The 16,576-nt window shown below is 42.1% G+C and overlaps 1 protein-coding gene across 2 annotated transcripts in view; it reads right to left on the bottom strand.

The window, feature by feature from the left end:
* The window catches only part of SPTLC3 (serine palmitoyltransferase long chain base subunit 3), a 61,939-nt gene that overhangs the window by 15,271 nt on the left and 30,092 nt on the right, over positions 1 to 16,576 (bottom strand). For both annotated transcript variants that reach the window (XM_028722245.2, XM_028722243.2), the window contains exons 4-9: positions 14,635 to 14,783; positions 9,967 to 10,091; positions 9,064 to 9,157; positions 7,600 to 7,705; positions 4,434 to 4,653; positions 2,360 to 2,486 (exon numbers count right to left, since the gene is read on the bottom strand). In XM_028722245.2, the coding sequence (XP_028578078.1) occupies positions 2,360 to 2,486; positions 4,434 to 4,653; positions 7,600 to 7,705; positions 9,064 to 9,157; positions 9,967 to 10,091; positions 14,635 to 14,783 (821 nt within the window). The remainder of the gene's footprint in view (positions 1 to 2,359; positions 2,487 to 4,433; positions 4,654 to 7,599; positions 7,706 to 9,063; positions 9,158 to 9,966; positions 10,092 to 14,634; positions 14,784 to 16,576) is intronic.

Below are 16,576 nucleotides of genomic sequence, written 5' to 3' on the forward strand. Positions count from 1 at the left end.
GCCCTCTTCCAAATATGCTGGGTTTTTATTTGCAGGGACTGTTCTACATGGGAAAGCATTCAGCACTGTCATTCTCCCATCTGCCATCTGAATTGGTACTATTCTGGGTCAACTTACTCTGCTGCATGTGTAGATGAAAATGGCACCAAGTGTGGGGGAGGGGGCAGAACAGGTTTCAGATACAGGATATTAAGCATACACGTACTTCAGATTGAACTGGTTGCTTGCTTTGCAAGTTTTCATTTCCCAAATGACTGCCTTGGCAAGCGCAATACCTACCAGGCTCAAGGCCGGTCTCGCGCTGCCGCTTCCCGCGCTCTCAAGGACCCGGGAGGAGGAAGGCGTGAAGGGAATCCCGAAGGCGCGAAAACCTCGCGCATGCGCAGGCCTTCCGCCTGCGACAGCCCAGTAGGCCGGCCGAAGCGAGTGGCGATGGGATGTGGGAGGGAGCTCGCTCGCCGCCCCGCGTGTGCCTATGTGGGGCACGTTACAGCCCCGTGACGTCAGCGCAACGCAGGCAGCCAGGCAGGCAGACGGCGAGAGCCCCGCGCTGGGCGGCCTCTCCTCGCCGCCGCCGCCCTGCCTCTCGCCGCCCGACTCGCCCGCCTCCCTCCCACTGCACACCAGGCAACGTCTCGCGGCACACTAGTGTGCCGCGGAACACCGGTTGGGAAACACTGGGATATACCATAATTGTCCTAGCCTAGTCTTCTCTCCAATATACTAGTTTGCTATGTTTGTATCTCTTCCACCACTGTATTCCCTTATGAGAAGTAACGGTAGTATATTCAAGACTGACGTTTTCTACCTTACTGAGAAATAGGCCTGTCACTATGCTACACCAGCTGCAAGTGCTAAATAAGGCAGTTTTTAAACAATCACTCCTTAAAAATGCTTTTGACGCTATCCTTTTAAGAGGCAGGGAGGGAAACAAAAGCACGCTCTATAGCTAACTCAGTTCAACTGAAAGTAGATGCTTGTACCTTGAGTGGATGCCCAATGTGCTAGTGTGCATCAAAGCCACTGCAGTTAGTTTCCCCTTGCTATGCTCCTTGCAATGCAACAACCCTTGAACCTGCAGGTTCTGAGAACTTCTGTATCTGTGTATCTGTACTAGTTCAAAAAGGTAAGAAGAGAAAAAGTGCAGATGGAGCCTTTTATGTTTCTTTCTTACAGCCAGAAAGAATACTATCATCTTGGAAAACTACAGTGCAATGTTGCCCTCCACTGGCAAGAATATTTGCAAAAAAGCAGTCCATAAATCGAATTTTACATGTGTGCTCTTAGATGAAGCATACCCTCTTTCACACAACTTTAGAAACTGTATAACAATTCTACACACTATGGCGTTAAAATGCTATAGAGACAAAGTACACCCATTCTGTGCTAGCATCTCATAGGCACTGTTCTTTAGTACTGGCCACTTGTGTCTGCTTCTCAGTATGCTGGTGTTGTGGTTGCTACTGGGAAGCTGATATGAATTATCTGGGCACCTCTTGATGCATTTATATGAAGCTCCACCAAACATGTCGGCCAAATTCAACCACATCAGAAAAAAACTTAATTTATTGTTGGCCCCAAACCACCTGGGCATCATTTCACATAAGCAGATAAGACCTTTGTCCTAACTGCCCTTTTTTTCATCCAAGACAGGAAACAAACCCAAAATTCTGCAAGAATATTCCTTTTAACAGGGTTACTCATAAATATAACATTTAATTTTTAATCACTTGGACATTTGGGTCACTGCCACCCCATGCACTGCTGACCATGGTCTGTTCTATGTTATGTAGAAGTTTATGGGAAACAGTTCAGTGACTCTTTTATTCAGACTAACATTTCCACCATGTAAGGAGGTAATGATTATGCCTTACAAACAGCCCAACACAGTGAGACATGTTTTATGATGTGAGGAATAGGGTGTTGGACCTGTGTGCTTGTCTTCTTGCACACTGAAGTGTCAGCACTTCAGTTCTGATGAAATAAATCAGTTTCCCTTTACATCTAAAATGGGGAAATGTAACTCAGTGTCAGTTTAGGTTTACAACCAAGATCTTGAGACAGCAAGAGTGAAGAAGCACATGCTCCCTGATGCTTGTTCCTGGCTTCATACACCTACCAAGTCAGAGTCACTGCACCACTATTGGTCTAACAACATCCTCCAAGCAAAGTGTGATTGCAGGTGTATGAAGGCCAGGAATTAAGTCCCCCATATGCTATGTTTTGCTCATACATTGACCACAAATGATCAGTTGCATTCATCCACAAGCATGCCTTTCTTAAGGTGAAATGCTGTTATCCCCCCTCCCATTTCAAACAACTATAAAAGGAAATCATCTCAGTCAGCACAATATCCTACCTTTTGTGGTTCCATCTAGTCCCATGACACATTTCATTGCTCTTATGATTTGTTCCACTACTGGAGCAGCCATAGATGAAGCATATGCAGCACTATGGGAGTGAACCCGTAAGTAGTCTACTAGTTCCTGGAATAAAAACAGAATAAAGTTTTAGCGCAGACACCAAAACCTCCTTATGTCTGCTGGAACAGAAGTTTGCAGGTGGCAAGAGCAATCAGATCCAGAATTGGATGCACACTCAACTGTAAGCCGAAATGCAAAACTTTTAGAAACATACCTCACTTTTGAACCAATGGCTAAATCAACTATTTGTTTCACTGATTACCTCAGGTACTCTTATAAAGGTAAAGGTACCCCTGCCCGTATGGGCCAGTCATGTCCGACTCTAGGGTTGTGCGCTCATCTCACTTAAGAGGCCGGGAGCCAGCGCTGTCCGAAGACACTTCCGGGTCACGTGGTCAGCGTGACGAAGCTGCTCTGGCAAGCCGGCACCAGCGCAGCACACGGAAACGCCGTTTACCTTCCCGCTATAAAGCGGTACCTATTTATATATCTACTTGCACTTAGGGGTGCTTTCGAACTGCTAGGTGGGCAGGAGCTGGGACCGAAAGACGGGAGCTGACCCCGCCGCGGGGATTCGATCGGTAAGTCCTAGGCACTGAGGTTTTACCCACAGCGCCAACCGCGTCCCCAAGTACTCTTATAGCAACTGTCAAAAGGGCACACTTTTAAAAAGTCAGTGCATGGCAAGAAGCATCATGCTTCCAAATTTCCCAGTAATGAGAGAACAGCTAGACAGCAGAGGATGATATTTTAATGCACTATCTCTAGAGATAGTCCTTCCCATGGACCTTGTACCCAGAAGAAATAAACTGCTATTCTATCTCTGTTTATGGGTTCAGTGTTTTGTTCTATTGCAATCCCTTAAAAGGAGGCACGGAGCTCTCTCATTCAGAAAAAGCTTATTCAGCCTAGACCCACAAAATTTGAAGGGAAAAGTACATCAGGAAATTTATTTTTCAACAGTGTTTCAAATTAGTTTAATGCTAAATTAGACCTGGCACAGTAGCAATGCCTAATTAAATGATCTGCAATTCAATACCTGAAACCTGGGTCTTTTTCAAAGGTGTGTCTGACTGAGCACACCTCTGGTCTCAGAGGTGAGGTTATTAGACAGTGCTAATAGGGATCTGATGCAAAGAGTAGCACAGAAGCCAATTTAAGCTGACTCAAGTGAAAAATCTGACTACAGTTTCCCCTGCAGACAAAAACAAAACAAAACAAAACATGCTCACAGCAACATAAGACTTGAAAGTTCACAACCCTAAGGAAACTATGCAGTCAATGTAAAATTCATTCATGTTTAGCTACAAGCCTTTGGCAGGACTTGCATATAAGCTGTATGCAACTGCACCTTTCCCCAATATTACCCAAGCAAAGAGCAATTTTTGCAGCAAGCACATGACTTCTGAAGACATGTAATGTGCCCAGTACAGAGAAATCATTAAAACTTTCTTAAGATCAAATAACAAAAGGAATTCAGAGGCATTCCAAAAAACCATTTGAGAACTCAGTTACCAGTGTGCAAATTGTTGCTGCATTTCCCCCTTACATCATCATATTCAATGACATTAATTAGAAAGTGCTTACTATGAACAACCTGCATGCAAATAGTGGGATGAAATATTGGCACAGTTATCAAATGCGGCAGAAACAATGTTTACTGTCAACAGGAGAATCCAAAGAGCTGTATATTTGTGACATGATATTCATTCAGAAGTATGTGAACTCTGTAAAACCATGTAGAGAGGGACCTCAAAACTGGAATATTCTGTTCTGTGGATGCAGACGGAACCACATGAAGCCCTTCAAACCTAGGGCAAATATACACACAAGGGAGCAAAAACTCTTGCAAAAACATGAGCAGTGGCAGGATTTTCTAGGTACCAGAATAGGATATCTGCTTCCTGACTGCTATAGCAACCCAGGTCTTATTCCATTTTTGAAATGGTTAGCAATCACTGGCATTTGAGTTTTTACACACCTACAAATGCTGACAATTGATGCCAATACCTTTTTGCCTGCTATGTATCCCCCTGCTGCTCCAAAGCTTTTGGTGAATGTTCCCATCAGTACATCAACATCATTGGGATCCATTCCAAAGTATTCCACAACTCCTCTTCCTGTTGGGCCAACGGCACCTATGCTGTGAGCTTCGTCCAAGTAGACATAGGCTTTGTATTTTCTCTTCAAGGCAATTATCTCCGGCAAGCGTACAATGGAGCCTTCCATACTGTGGGAAACAAAAGAAAACAGCTGAGAAATGAGCACTTAATTGATTCAGCTGTAGCTATTGTTGCATAATATGGACATAATGCTATTGATTGCATCCAAGCAGCTCAAGCCACAGTGGAGAAAAACCTAAGTATACTCGTTTGTACTCGTGAGCAGCTACCAGCAAGAGACAAAGAAGCACTAGAGTTCAACAAACCAAAAGTAGCTTAGCGGTGGACTCTTGTTTATTCCTTAGGTGTCAACAAAGGAGTGTCCCAAAAGGGAAGTGGAGACTGTGGTGTCTTTAGGACATATAGTTTATTTACACACATACAGGGTGGTCCAAAAGTAGATATACTTTTGAAAACAAACAAACAAAGAAACAATTATTTTTCTTTACCGATATTGTGAATGACGAGAACTCCTTGAGTCAAAGAACAAAGAAAGTGGATTCTAAAGCAGTATACCTACTTTTGGGCCACCCTGTATATAACCTGAGCCTGTGATGGAAAGGTTCACTGCGTCAACACCCCAAAAGGGTTTTGTTTCTCCCATAGCCACAGCCCTGGATTCAGCTGGAGATCCAGCATGGCTCTCTCTCTCTCTCTCTCTGCTTTTCCAGCCTGCTGTTTTTGCATCATATCGCTCCCTAACCTCTCTACTCTAAACTCTGGCTTTCTCTGTTGAGGGAGGGGGGTCTCCACTCATTTTTCATCTTGCACAGACTCCTTGATCCAGTCAAAAACAATTAAAATAATTAGTTAAAACATGTCAACATTACACATAGGCTGGTCTAAAACACGTTTTTAGTAGGAACTGAAAAGAGTACAGTGAAGACACCTTCCAGATGTCATTAAGCAGGAAGTGTGGGTGTACTCATGATTTCATTGCTCTATTATTTCCCATCCACCCATCTACTTGCTAAATTCAGATAACATGATTGCTTTGATGAAGAGTTCCAACACCTTGCAGAAATATTACAACACTGACCAGTTTGGAATGCCACACAACATTCAGACCAAGTGCAATTCATTAGGCAAACAAATGATCTCTAGAGATTTTCATCCATGACATGTTATAAAAAAGAAAAGCCTTCCAAAAATGCCAAAAGCAATCTGTGTCTTTCTCACAGATATATATCCTTTATTGTTTTAAGAATCATGCTACATGATCCCTATTCATATGCTTATTATTATTATTATTATTATTATTATTATTATTATTATTATTAATATACCATCTGTTATCCAAATGATTGTGTAATGTGTTGGGATACTGCCAGGGAGACATGGGCAATCAGGCAGCCACGTCGTCTCCGGACGAACTCTGGTCTCCCGTTGGAACAGCATCAGTCAATTTGCGACACGAGCCTCAGAGACATTCCAAGACTCGTGCACACCCTTTCTGCAGAGTTTCCACAACGGAAGATTCACCCAGGAGAGCATATTTACAGCTTTATTCAACGTCGATCAGAACAAAGGAAAAAACATGACTGCTTGCATCCGTGTCGAGGAAAACAGCCAGAAACAAAAGCTATATACAAAACGGAAACTCCCAGTGAGCAGGAAGTAAACAGGCATGTGACACACAACAGCCTGTTTCCTTTTTAAGGAGGAACGGAAATATCCTAACATAATGATGTAATAATGACACCAGGCATGCATTAGGCCAACAAAGGCTGAATGAATGAATGAATGAATGAACGAACCATGCATTCCACAGATGGGAAGCCACCACAGAACAGGCCTGTTCTTGTGTTGTCATCCTCCAAACCTCTTAGGGAGGGGGGGACAAAGAGAAGGGCCTCAGATGACAAACACAGGGTCCAGGTTGGATCGAATGGGGGAAGGCAGCCCTTAAGATCCTGAGCTGTATTGCCATAATCTGGAACCAGACTGCACGAGTAGGAAGAAAGGTGCCAGCTCAGCTCTCCCATGTCTGCAGTGGGGAGCCTTTCACGTTCATGGAGGCTTCTTGTGAGATGGGGGTTCTACACAATGCAAGGAGCCTATGGAATCAGAAGCTACAGACCCATTGTCTTCCAAATCATGGCAGGGAGTGAAAGAGAATGGGGACAAAGAGGCAGAGTCAGGGTTCTAGTCCTCATTTCCACATTCCACTTCCAAATTACTTTTAACAGCTGAATAAGGCTTTGGAGTTATGGTGACCAGCCACTAACCAAAGAAAAAACAGAAAAACTCATTAAAGGTAAAGGGACCCCTGACCAATAGGTCTAGTTGTGGCCGACTCTGGGGTTGCGACGCTCATCTCGTTTTATTGGCCGAGGGAGCCTGCATACAGCTTCTGGGTCATGTGGCCAGCATGACTAAGCCGCTTCTGGCAAACCAGAGCAGCGCACGGAAACGCCGTTTACCTTCCTGCCGGAGCGGTACCTATTTATCTACTTGCACTCTGACGTGCTTTTGAACTGCTACGTTGGCAGGAGCAGAGACCGAGCAACGGGAACTCACCCCGTTGCTGGGATTCGAACTGCCGACCTTCTGATTGGCAAGTCCTAGGCTCTGGGGTTTAACCCACCACACCACCCACGTCCCCTCAAATTCTCTCTTTTTTTAAAACAAGCAATACACAAAGCAAGCTGGGGCAGACTGCACTTGTGCAGCAGAATGTTGGTTGGGAAGAGGCTTCTTAAGTCTTCCTCCTTAAATTTTACAGATCAAAATTGCCCCCGCCCCCACAATTGATTTTTAGCCTGTAGGGAGAGTATAAGCACCACGTTCCTTGTGCACCCAAACTGATAAAAAAGCTGCTTCGGGATACCAAATATGATCTGAAAAATGATGGTGGGAGGCAGAACCTTACACAGCTTCGTTGCTTACCATTCTTCCACTCAGATACAGTATTCTCTTGGCTGCTTGAACTGTTAAACAGTGGCCAGCATCACCTATGGTTTGTTGGAAGAAAGCCAACTTGAGCTTGCATTGGATTTGCAATTTCTCCATACCTGTAAATGCCTTCCACAAGAATCAGAATCTTTTTCCAGGCTCTCCGACTTCGAGGTTGTCCATGTATTACTGCTTCCTTCAAAAGCTTTTCTAAGCTTTGTATATCTGGTTACAAAAACACAAGGAAGCAGTGCATCAGATATTTATTCATGTAATTTCTTTGCAGAACATTTATATCCCTCCTTCCAATAAGGAAGACCGTAATCCTGTCATGCTCTGGGGAACAAAAGTCTGTGCTTTTCAAAAATTGGAGACCAGCAGCGGATTCATCCTTTTAAATATTTGAACAATTTAATTGTTCGAGCACACATCTGAGTGACTTCTTTCCTGAACAAGAATTTCAACATTTAGAATACTGTTCAAGGTGGGGTGTGTTTTATGGGTGTCTTCTTGTAACACACAGTCAGCTCTCAATTTATGTGGGGGATAGTGAATAAAGCCAAAATTGGTTAAAACACTCTCCCTGCACCTCTGAATGCTTTCCCAAGCTGAGTGCAATGGCAGGTAAGACTGCTAATGTTTTCCTCCCAGACCCCCACCTTTTAAAAAAATAAATTCAGCCAAGCATGTACAGATGAATTCGTACAAGTTAAGTTGTGAGTTGGTCTTATTATGTTTTACAAACTTCCAAGCTCTCTACTGCATAATAAGCCTGCTGTTTTATATGACCCTGAGAAGCAACCCCAGGTAACAACCAAAACACGTTGGATCACATTAGTGAGAGGTGCATTTTACCTTGAGTGAGCAGTGGGGTAGAAGATACTTTTAGTTTATAATACAACCATATTAAATTTCCAGTAAACCAAGTATCTTAATGCTGATCTTTTATACTGAAGCTGGATTTTGTCTTCCCAACCATTCCATGTTTGATATAAAATGTTGAGATCAGTGCTTGCTCATAACACAAACACCCATGTATATTCTGCCAGATTGTGGTAGCATTCCATACATCTGATGACAGGGATTCAAATCCACAAAAGCTTACACCATGCTAAAATTCATTATTTAAAAAGGTGCCACAAGACTTTTTTTTTGTCGCAACAGACTAATATGGGTTGTTTCTTTTTCCTAAACAATGTTAGTCAGGCATGTAATTTGCTATATAGTATATAGTATGCTCATAAAGGTTTAACTGATGCTCCAGCTGAAGGATGGGCCATTTTTAGTTACACATTTGTACAGTTTTTCTAATAACTTCGGAGCATGGGAATTGTTTTACAACAAAGAGAGTCAGTAAAGTTTCCTCCAAAAGTTTTGAAAACCACAGATCAACCTGGGTAATTTAAGGGCTTTTGTGCAAAACAGCAAGCTGTGTTTCTTTTTAAATGGATGAGAAGTACAAACACGTTTTAACATGCTTTATCTCCAGTGAAATAGTGAAATAGTCTCATATGTCAATTGACAGAAGTTTCCTTGAGTGTACACAAGTCAGTTTACCCAACACACCCAGTATTAATACTTACTGTTGTGTCTGAAGACTCTAATTGTAGCACCTGAGAGCCTTGCACCGAGAACAAGTGAAGAATGGTTCAGTTCATCACTTAAAATAAGACTTCCCTGTGGAAGAAAATAACGAATCACAATATGTTATTTGGGCTTGGTAATTGTCATCAATGTCCAATTTTTTTACTTTTATTGTAATGTTTATTGATTGAGAAATATTGTAAGAAGGGTCTTCAGTAGGTTCAAGGGAAGCCTGCTCTGAACATGAATCTTTATGGAAGCAACACTTTAATCTTCGGACCGTCGGGTGAATGAACTGAAACAGACAACTTTGGTTATGCATTTTGTCTTTGTGGTCTAAGGTGTTTATTTTTCTTTTTGACAAATGGAACACAGAAACGTTTAGCCATCTTGTTCCAACCACTCATTCTTAAAAAGGGTGGGGGTTACTTTCTAAAAGGTTCTGAAATATTCAGGGTTACAATCTGCTGCTCAACTTGCCATAAATCACTATCACCACTAATGTTTCCTTCCTGAGCGAGGCATCCACCCCAAAATTATCTCTATCACTGTTAATCGCATTTGTTATTCATTTTGTAAAAAGTGTATTATAGCGAGTTAACAATATAAAAGACAGACAGGTAAAATAAACTAACAGTCAAATTAAAAACACCATACAGTAGAAAATTCCTAAAACGCTCACCCAACAATAAATTAAGAAGGATGGAGTCTACCTCAGCACACTGAAAGATGAGTAGCATAACAGCGGCTAACTTAACTATCAAAAGCCTGGATAAATTAAAATGTCTTAGCCTGGCACCTAAAACTGGCAAGGATGACTCAGGTACATTTTCCTGGGCATCACATTCCACAAGGTCCATAAGTTTCCTGTGATATGGACATTCCTAAAGACGTTCACTCACCTTCCCAACCAATGCAGGGATGTTCATAGAATTTGTAGCAAAGCCCATACCAAATGCCATAGCCGCTTCAACGCCCAGGAATTCTGCCACCAGATTTTCTAACTCAACATGTTTGTCAAGGTTGCCTGTTGGAAACAATTAAAAATAGTTTTACAGATCACATTAGTACTTCCCAAGAAAATCAAAGCAGACAGTTTGCAAGAAGTGGATATACCCAGCAGATTACTCCGAATCTTACATGAGAATGGTTTTGAGTTTCTTATATCTTTCTGTTGTATGGTTTTATTTCAACTGTTGCAGAGAGCTCTGATATGTTATTGTGATGTACTGGCATATAAATATTTCTAGAGAGAAATAAATGAATAAACGTACGTAATGTTTTTATTTAAAAGATCCCATATGCTGACATATCCAAGTGTTCAATCTCAAGTGCGGTTTTCCCTTACTTAGGTGAAGTAGGAGCTGTAAAAGGCCAACAAAGCCAAAGATCTGATGATGGAGATGGACCAGCTCTGATTAACTAATCCATGGCTCCTTCCCCACTGCAAAAGTTCACTAAAAACATACAAAGGGACCAGAGGACTCATGTGGCTCTGGGGGGCGGGGCTAAATACATGTCCCCGCCCACAGCCCTACTCTACTCAGAAAGTCCGTAGATCTATCCATGTGCTGAGTGCAAATATCCACAAAAGGGTTTGGAAGGTTTTAGGCCATCCTCTTCCCACCCTCAGGAATCCCTCCTCAATTTTATTTATCTATTTATGGAAATTATTGGGAGTGGTGGGGAACTAACAGCAAAGACTTTTAGTTCATTCCTGTGGTTGATCTAGAAGGCATTGTGGATTTACCCTGAATGCCAGTCCTAATGTACCTACAAAAAGCCTGTTGCAATACTCCTCTTCCAGGTTTTTGAAAACCAGCCCCGTGCCCTTTGACAGGATACTCCATTTCATTTCCCTTGCCTGGTTTTCAACTGGTTTCTCCCCTGCCCCCCCCCCAAGTGTCAGTCTGTATTCTAAACATGATTAGGCTTTGGTGGGCTGTTCCACCATGTCCAACACTTACAAACACCCAAAAATTGCAAGTTTCTGAGATACCGCTGAGGTCACTCTCCTCTCACAATTTTAATCCTTCAGGTTTAAATATATTTTGATGATTTTTAGATTCTTGCACTGCTACTGGTTTCTGCTGTTGGTTTTATTCTGTGGCTGTCTTAACTGGTTTTTAGATTTTATGTTACATTTATTGTTATGTTCTTACATTTTATAGTTTGAACCTCTGTTTTCTGAACTGTCTGGTGAGCTCCAGCTGCTAAGTGGCACAGCAGTATTGTAAAGTTAATTAAAAAAAAATCTTCTCAACTGACAAAAGCCAAGGTATATGTGGGCTAACTGTATGGGCCTATGGCCGTAATAAATATTATCTTATCTTATCTTATCTTATCTATGTGGGCTAACAGCTATTTGCCAGCACCAAATATTGGTAATTATTGTTTGAATAAAAAGCAAACAAACAGTATTTCCACTTTTGTACTTTCATGAAATATAACACACACAGTTACTATGTCCAGTTGGATCTAGAGATCCCAGGTGCAAAGTTCTGCTCACAGGATGTGGTGTGTGTCAGTTTTTTCTGATTCCCCATTTCCCCTGTCTGAAAATCTGCTCCAGAGGATTGAAGGACCCTCTGGAACAGCAAGGGGAAAATTCTGGGACTGCAGCCCATTTGCAGAATAGATTCAGACCAATGCGTTCTTAAAACAGGTAACACAAGTTTACTGTTAAGACTCCCGCCTCCCCACAATAGCTTCCAAATTTTTACAGATGACCACTATAAATTGGAAATTATGACATGGCTATTGGATTACTCTATGACAAATCATCAGAGAATGGAACACTCCCGGCTGTTCAACTGAACTAACCAAATACAATTTCCTACAATTAGCAAGGTCACCTCCATGATGTTGCAAAAGCATCCTCGTCTATGTTACGGGCAAAAACCAGTGTGACAGATATGTTTCAGGCTACATTAACATGCAGCTACATCTGCATGTCAATGGCTCTCAGAACATAATGAGAACTAATTCCTGATTCATCTTTGCATAAGTCAAACCTGACTGGCAAGGGTGTGCAAGACCAGCCCTTTGCTTTGCACATTTCTAATTAGAGTGGAACCTCTGTGGGTGGTAGGTGAGGTGTTCAAGAAAAACCATGAGGCACCTACCAGATCTTATCACTGGGAGGTTTGTGACAAGATACACAGGGTGGGGATGAAATACCCAGTTCAGTTTCAACATGTTTCTAAGCCCAACTTTTAATGCAAAAAGGGTAGAACTAACTCAATCTAGGCAGGGATTTACATGCTTAGGCTGGCAGGCACAAATATTGTTACATCAACCAACACTGTGCTTACTGGAAGGGTCATAGCTCACTAGCAGAGTGCATGCTTTGCAAGCGAAAAAATCCCAGGTTTGACATTAGATTCTCCAGGTACAGTTGGGAAAGGACTCCTGCCTGAAATCCTAGACAGTGGCACACAGTCAACATTGACAATAATGAGCACAATGGACCAATGGTATGACTGCTATAAAGCAAGTGTACACTGGTGCTGTTGTTGGTAATGCGTAGAAAAACTATCTACTGGAGCTCAGAACAAGTTATACCAGCTTTCCCCTAAGGTTTTTTGGGATGTCAGGAATTCCAGAAAGCTAAAGTTTGGAGAAACTCTGCCTCTTCCTTACTCCAAGCACAAAAATAAGGAACCCACTGTATAGCAACACACACAAATAGAAAACACAGGGGTTCAGGCCAGCATACAAAGACACGATATATGGCAAGCAAAGTACCACAAATGTATTCGTCACAATGTACCCGCTATTACAATGCATACAGTATATGCAAGCAGTACTCCAGAATCGTCAAAATAAGTACAATATTGCAATTAATTATATATTTTCATTATCTTCGACGCAAGGGAGTTATTGGGAGTGGTGAAGCAGCTGTAGGAAACAGGACTGGAGGCCGGTGATCCCAGTTTCGAAGAGAAACTCCTTCTTCAGCTGACAATATAGAAGAATATGGTAGCAACCCAAGCCAGACTATATGCAGTGGAACCTCGTTGTTGAACGTAATCCATTCCGGAAGACAGTTAAACTTCCAAAATGTTCAACAACCGGGCACAATTGCCGGCCAGCAAATTCCTTTTAAAAAATGGAGAAACACGCCTAGGAAGCCGTTCGACATTTGAGGCTCGTTCTAAAACTGAAGCATTCACTTCCGGGTTGTCGGCGTTCAGCTTCCGAAGTGTTCAACAACCAAGGTTCCACTGTAGTGTAAACTATTCCAGGCCATGAGCAGGCTGACTCACCCTGTGAAGTTAATAAGGTCCCACATTGGGTACAAGTAGAGACAACTGCTGCTTGCTGGCTAGCAGAGCACAGAGGAAGCCCACTAGTAGACATTTATTAGTAGAGACTGAAACACTGAGGATTTCTTAAGGAGGTACTACAAGAAACAGCCCAAATCAAAAGATGTATTCAACTCATGCGTTGTGATTGTATTAAGAAGATGAATAAACTTAATTTCTTGTCTCAAGAGTACTTTCTTAGTACTGAGAAGGTGGTGCATGCTCTGGTTATCTCCAGCTTGGACTACTGCAATGTGCTCCATGTGGGGCTATATTTGAAGGCGACCCGGAAACTACAACTAATCCAGAATGCAGCAGCTAGACTGGTGACTGGGAGCGGCTTCTGAGACCATATAACACCAGCCCTGAAAGACCTACATTGGCTCCCAGTACGTTTTCTAGCACAATTCAAAGTGTTGGTGCTGACCTTTAAAGTCCTAAATGGCCTCGGCCCTGAAGTACAGCTCCAAAGGCCTTCTGGCGGTTCCCTCCCTGCGAGAAGTGAGGTTACAGGGAACCAGGCAGAGGGACTTCTCAGTAGTGGTGCCCTCCCTGTGGAATGCCCTCCCATCAGATGCCAAGGAAATAAACAACTATCTGACTTTGAGAAGACATCTGAAGGCAGCCCTGTTTGGGGAAGTTTTGAATGTTTGATGTTTTATTGTGTTTTTAATATTATGTTTGGAGCTACTCAGAGTGGCTGGGGAAACCCAGCCAGATGGGCAGGGTATAAATATTATTATTATTAATTCTGATGTATGGGTCAGACTTCAGTTGCCAAATGGAGAAAATTTTTATGTTGGTGTCACTGTGCTTTTTCTTGAGACAATGTTCCAGGATAATGGTGCCCCTGCTAGTCTGTTTCGTGCCTGTTGCACTTTTATACCTCCAGTGAAGCATTTGCATATTATTCAAAGACTCCTTAGAGATATTGAAAGACTTAAGCCTCAGCGTCACAGAAGGCATTATAATTGATCCAGAGCAGATAAACTAATCCTGGATACCGTTGCCCAATGTTGCGTGTGACTAATATAAAATACGTTATCTTCCATACTGATCCTGTCAGCTGATTTTATGAGAGAACAGAATGATTTTTTAAAGATGCTTATAAGTACAACAAATTTGCATGACGGCTACTTTTAAAAATGGTTTCGTGGTTTGAAATGGAGCCAGAAATGTATTCTCAAATGGATTTTTAGCCCTTTCCAAAAAAGAGCTCCCAATGCTAAAGATTGTGGTTGTAACTGAAAAACTGTTCCTTACCCATTTCCTGTCTGGTGCTACATACGCCTGTGCCGTATTTATGCAGCATAGTGCCCACAGTTTTCAAAGCGCTAGGATCAGTTTCTGCAAAGCCGAGGTAGTTATATGAACCCATGTTGATTACATTCTTCATTATCTTTCCAGTGAACCTACAGCCAAGGGGGAAAAAAAACTTATTTCAATATTTTAATCACAATGTTGATGTAATAAAACATAAATGGCATTATTAAAACCTCCTGAATTGAAGATCTGAGTTAGGCCAACATGAAAAAACTATATGATGGAAGTGACCCTATAAAGCTTGCCCTTGTTTCCTTTTATTTAATAGACCTGGTCATTGGTAAAGTATATGTGCGAGTGGCAAACTCTGCACAAGGAACTACATTTCAGCCAACAAATGAAGTCCTTTTTCACCTGCATCAAACACACAAGCAGCTCCATGGGTGCTTTTCTCTCAGTCAATTTATTTGAATAATGTATTCTGGAGAGGATTTTGCAAAATTTATTTTCTTGAGCAGTGACAGTTCCTCAAATTTGAAAAGTAATCTATAAAAGTTACAATCTTTTTTTCAAAAGCAATTCTTACTTCCCTTATTGTTGTTGTTATTTATTAGAATTATATGTTGCCCTTCGTCGTAAGATCTCAGGGTGGTTCACAAAACAAAATACAGAATAAAAACAAGTAAATAATTAAAACAAAACAGCAAACAACAACAACAACAACCCCTCCCTTCCCACAGACACATTTAAAAGGTTGTAGAATATAAATCAGCCAAAGGCCTGTTTAAGAGGAACGTTTTCGCCTGTCATCTAAAAATATATAGGCGGACCTCTCTTGGGAGAGTATTTCACAAATGGGGAGCCACTGCAGAAAAGGCCCGTTCTCATGTTGCCATCCTCCAGACCTCAAGTGGAGGAGAAGGGCCTCAGATGATGAACACAGACTCTGGGGCGGTTTATATGGGAAGAGACTGTCCTTAAGGTATTGCGGGCCTGAGCCATTTAAGGCTTTATAGGTGAAAAACAGCACTTTGAATTGGGCCCGGAAGCTAATACGCAGCAAGTACAGTTGGCCACCAGGATCAATACCATTTGTACTCTGTTCCTTTCTCTGTTGAGATCAAAATAAAGAATTTGGATAAATTCCAGATTAACAGCATGGATTTCCTATAGCGTTTATGTTTGAAGTTTGTGGTAGCTCAGTGTTCAATCCTGATACTCTAATCTAGCTGGTATGGTGTTGAGCATATACATGATACATGCACTTGCTAATGAAATAGAAGCTCTCCCCCTCCAGCTTTTACATGTATCTGACTGTGCTTCCTGGAGAGATCGGCAGGGTCAGCAGAAGGTTTGTTATTTGTTTTAAAACTCATGGTTTGTCCAGGAGATCTAACTGATTAGTCCTGGTTTGGACATCACAATTAGCAGCAGAACAAACGGGAAGCAGCAGCAAAATGACTGCAATCTCTTCTTTGGGAGCGTGTATGCTTACACTAAGGGCTTGTCCACACTTCTGCTTATCCCGTGCCTATAAAGAAAGGGTCCAAGTGGTTTTCTGCTTGTCCCATGCTTTCTAGGCACAAGTCCGAGCAGTTTTGCCTTTGCCCTGCTGCTTTCCCCCTGAAAACCCACTCTTTAGTGCTAAATCGGAGCAAACAACAATCCATGGAAAACTCAGTTGCAGTTTGTTCCAATTCAGAACTAAGTATCAGGTTTCACCCAGGCAAAAGTTGGGGGGTCAAATGGAGGTGGGAATAAGCCCTGGGCCACTGTGCAATGTGCCAGCCAGGCTACCACCAAGGGCAGAAATGCAACCCTGCTTCAAGATGCAAGTTCTGTGCAAGTGAGTTAACACAGGAACAGGGCTTACGTTGAAACCATTAATAATTTTAGGTTTGAGTCACAATTCAAGCACACAATCTTTATAAAAAGACTTCCC

The sequence above is a fragment of the Podarcis muralis genome, chromosome 3 (genome assembly GCF_964188315.1).
Source record: "Podarcis muralis chromosome 3, rPodMur119.hap1.1, whole genome shotgun sequence".
NCBI lineage: Eukaryota > Metazoa > Chordata > Lepidosauria > Squamata > Lacertidae > Podarcis > Podarcis muralis.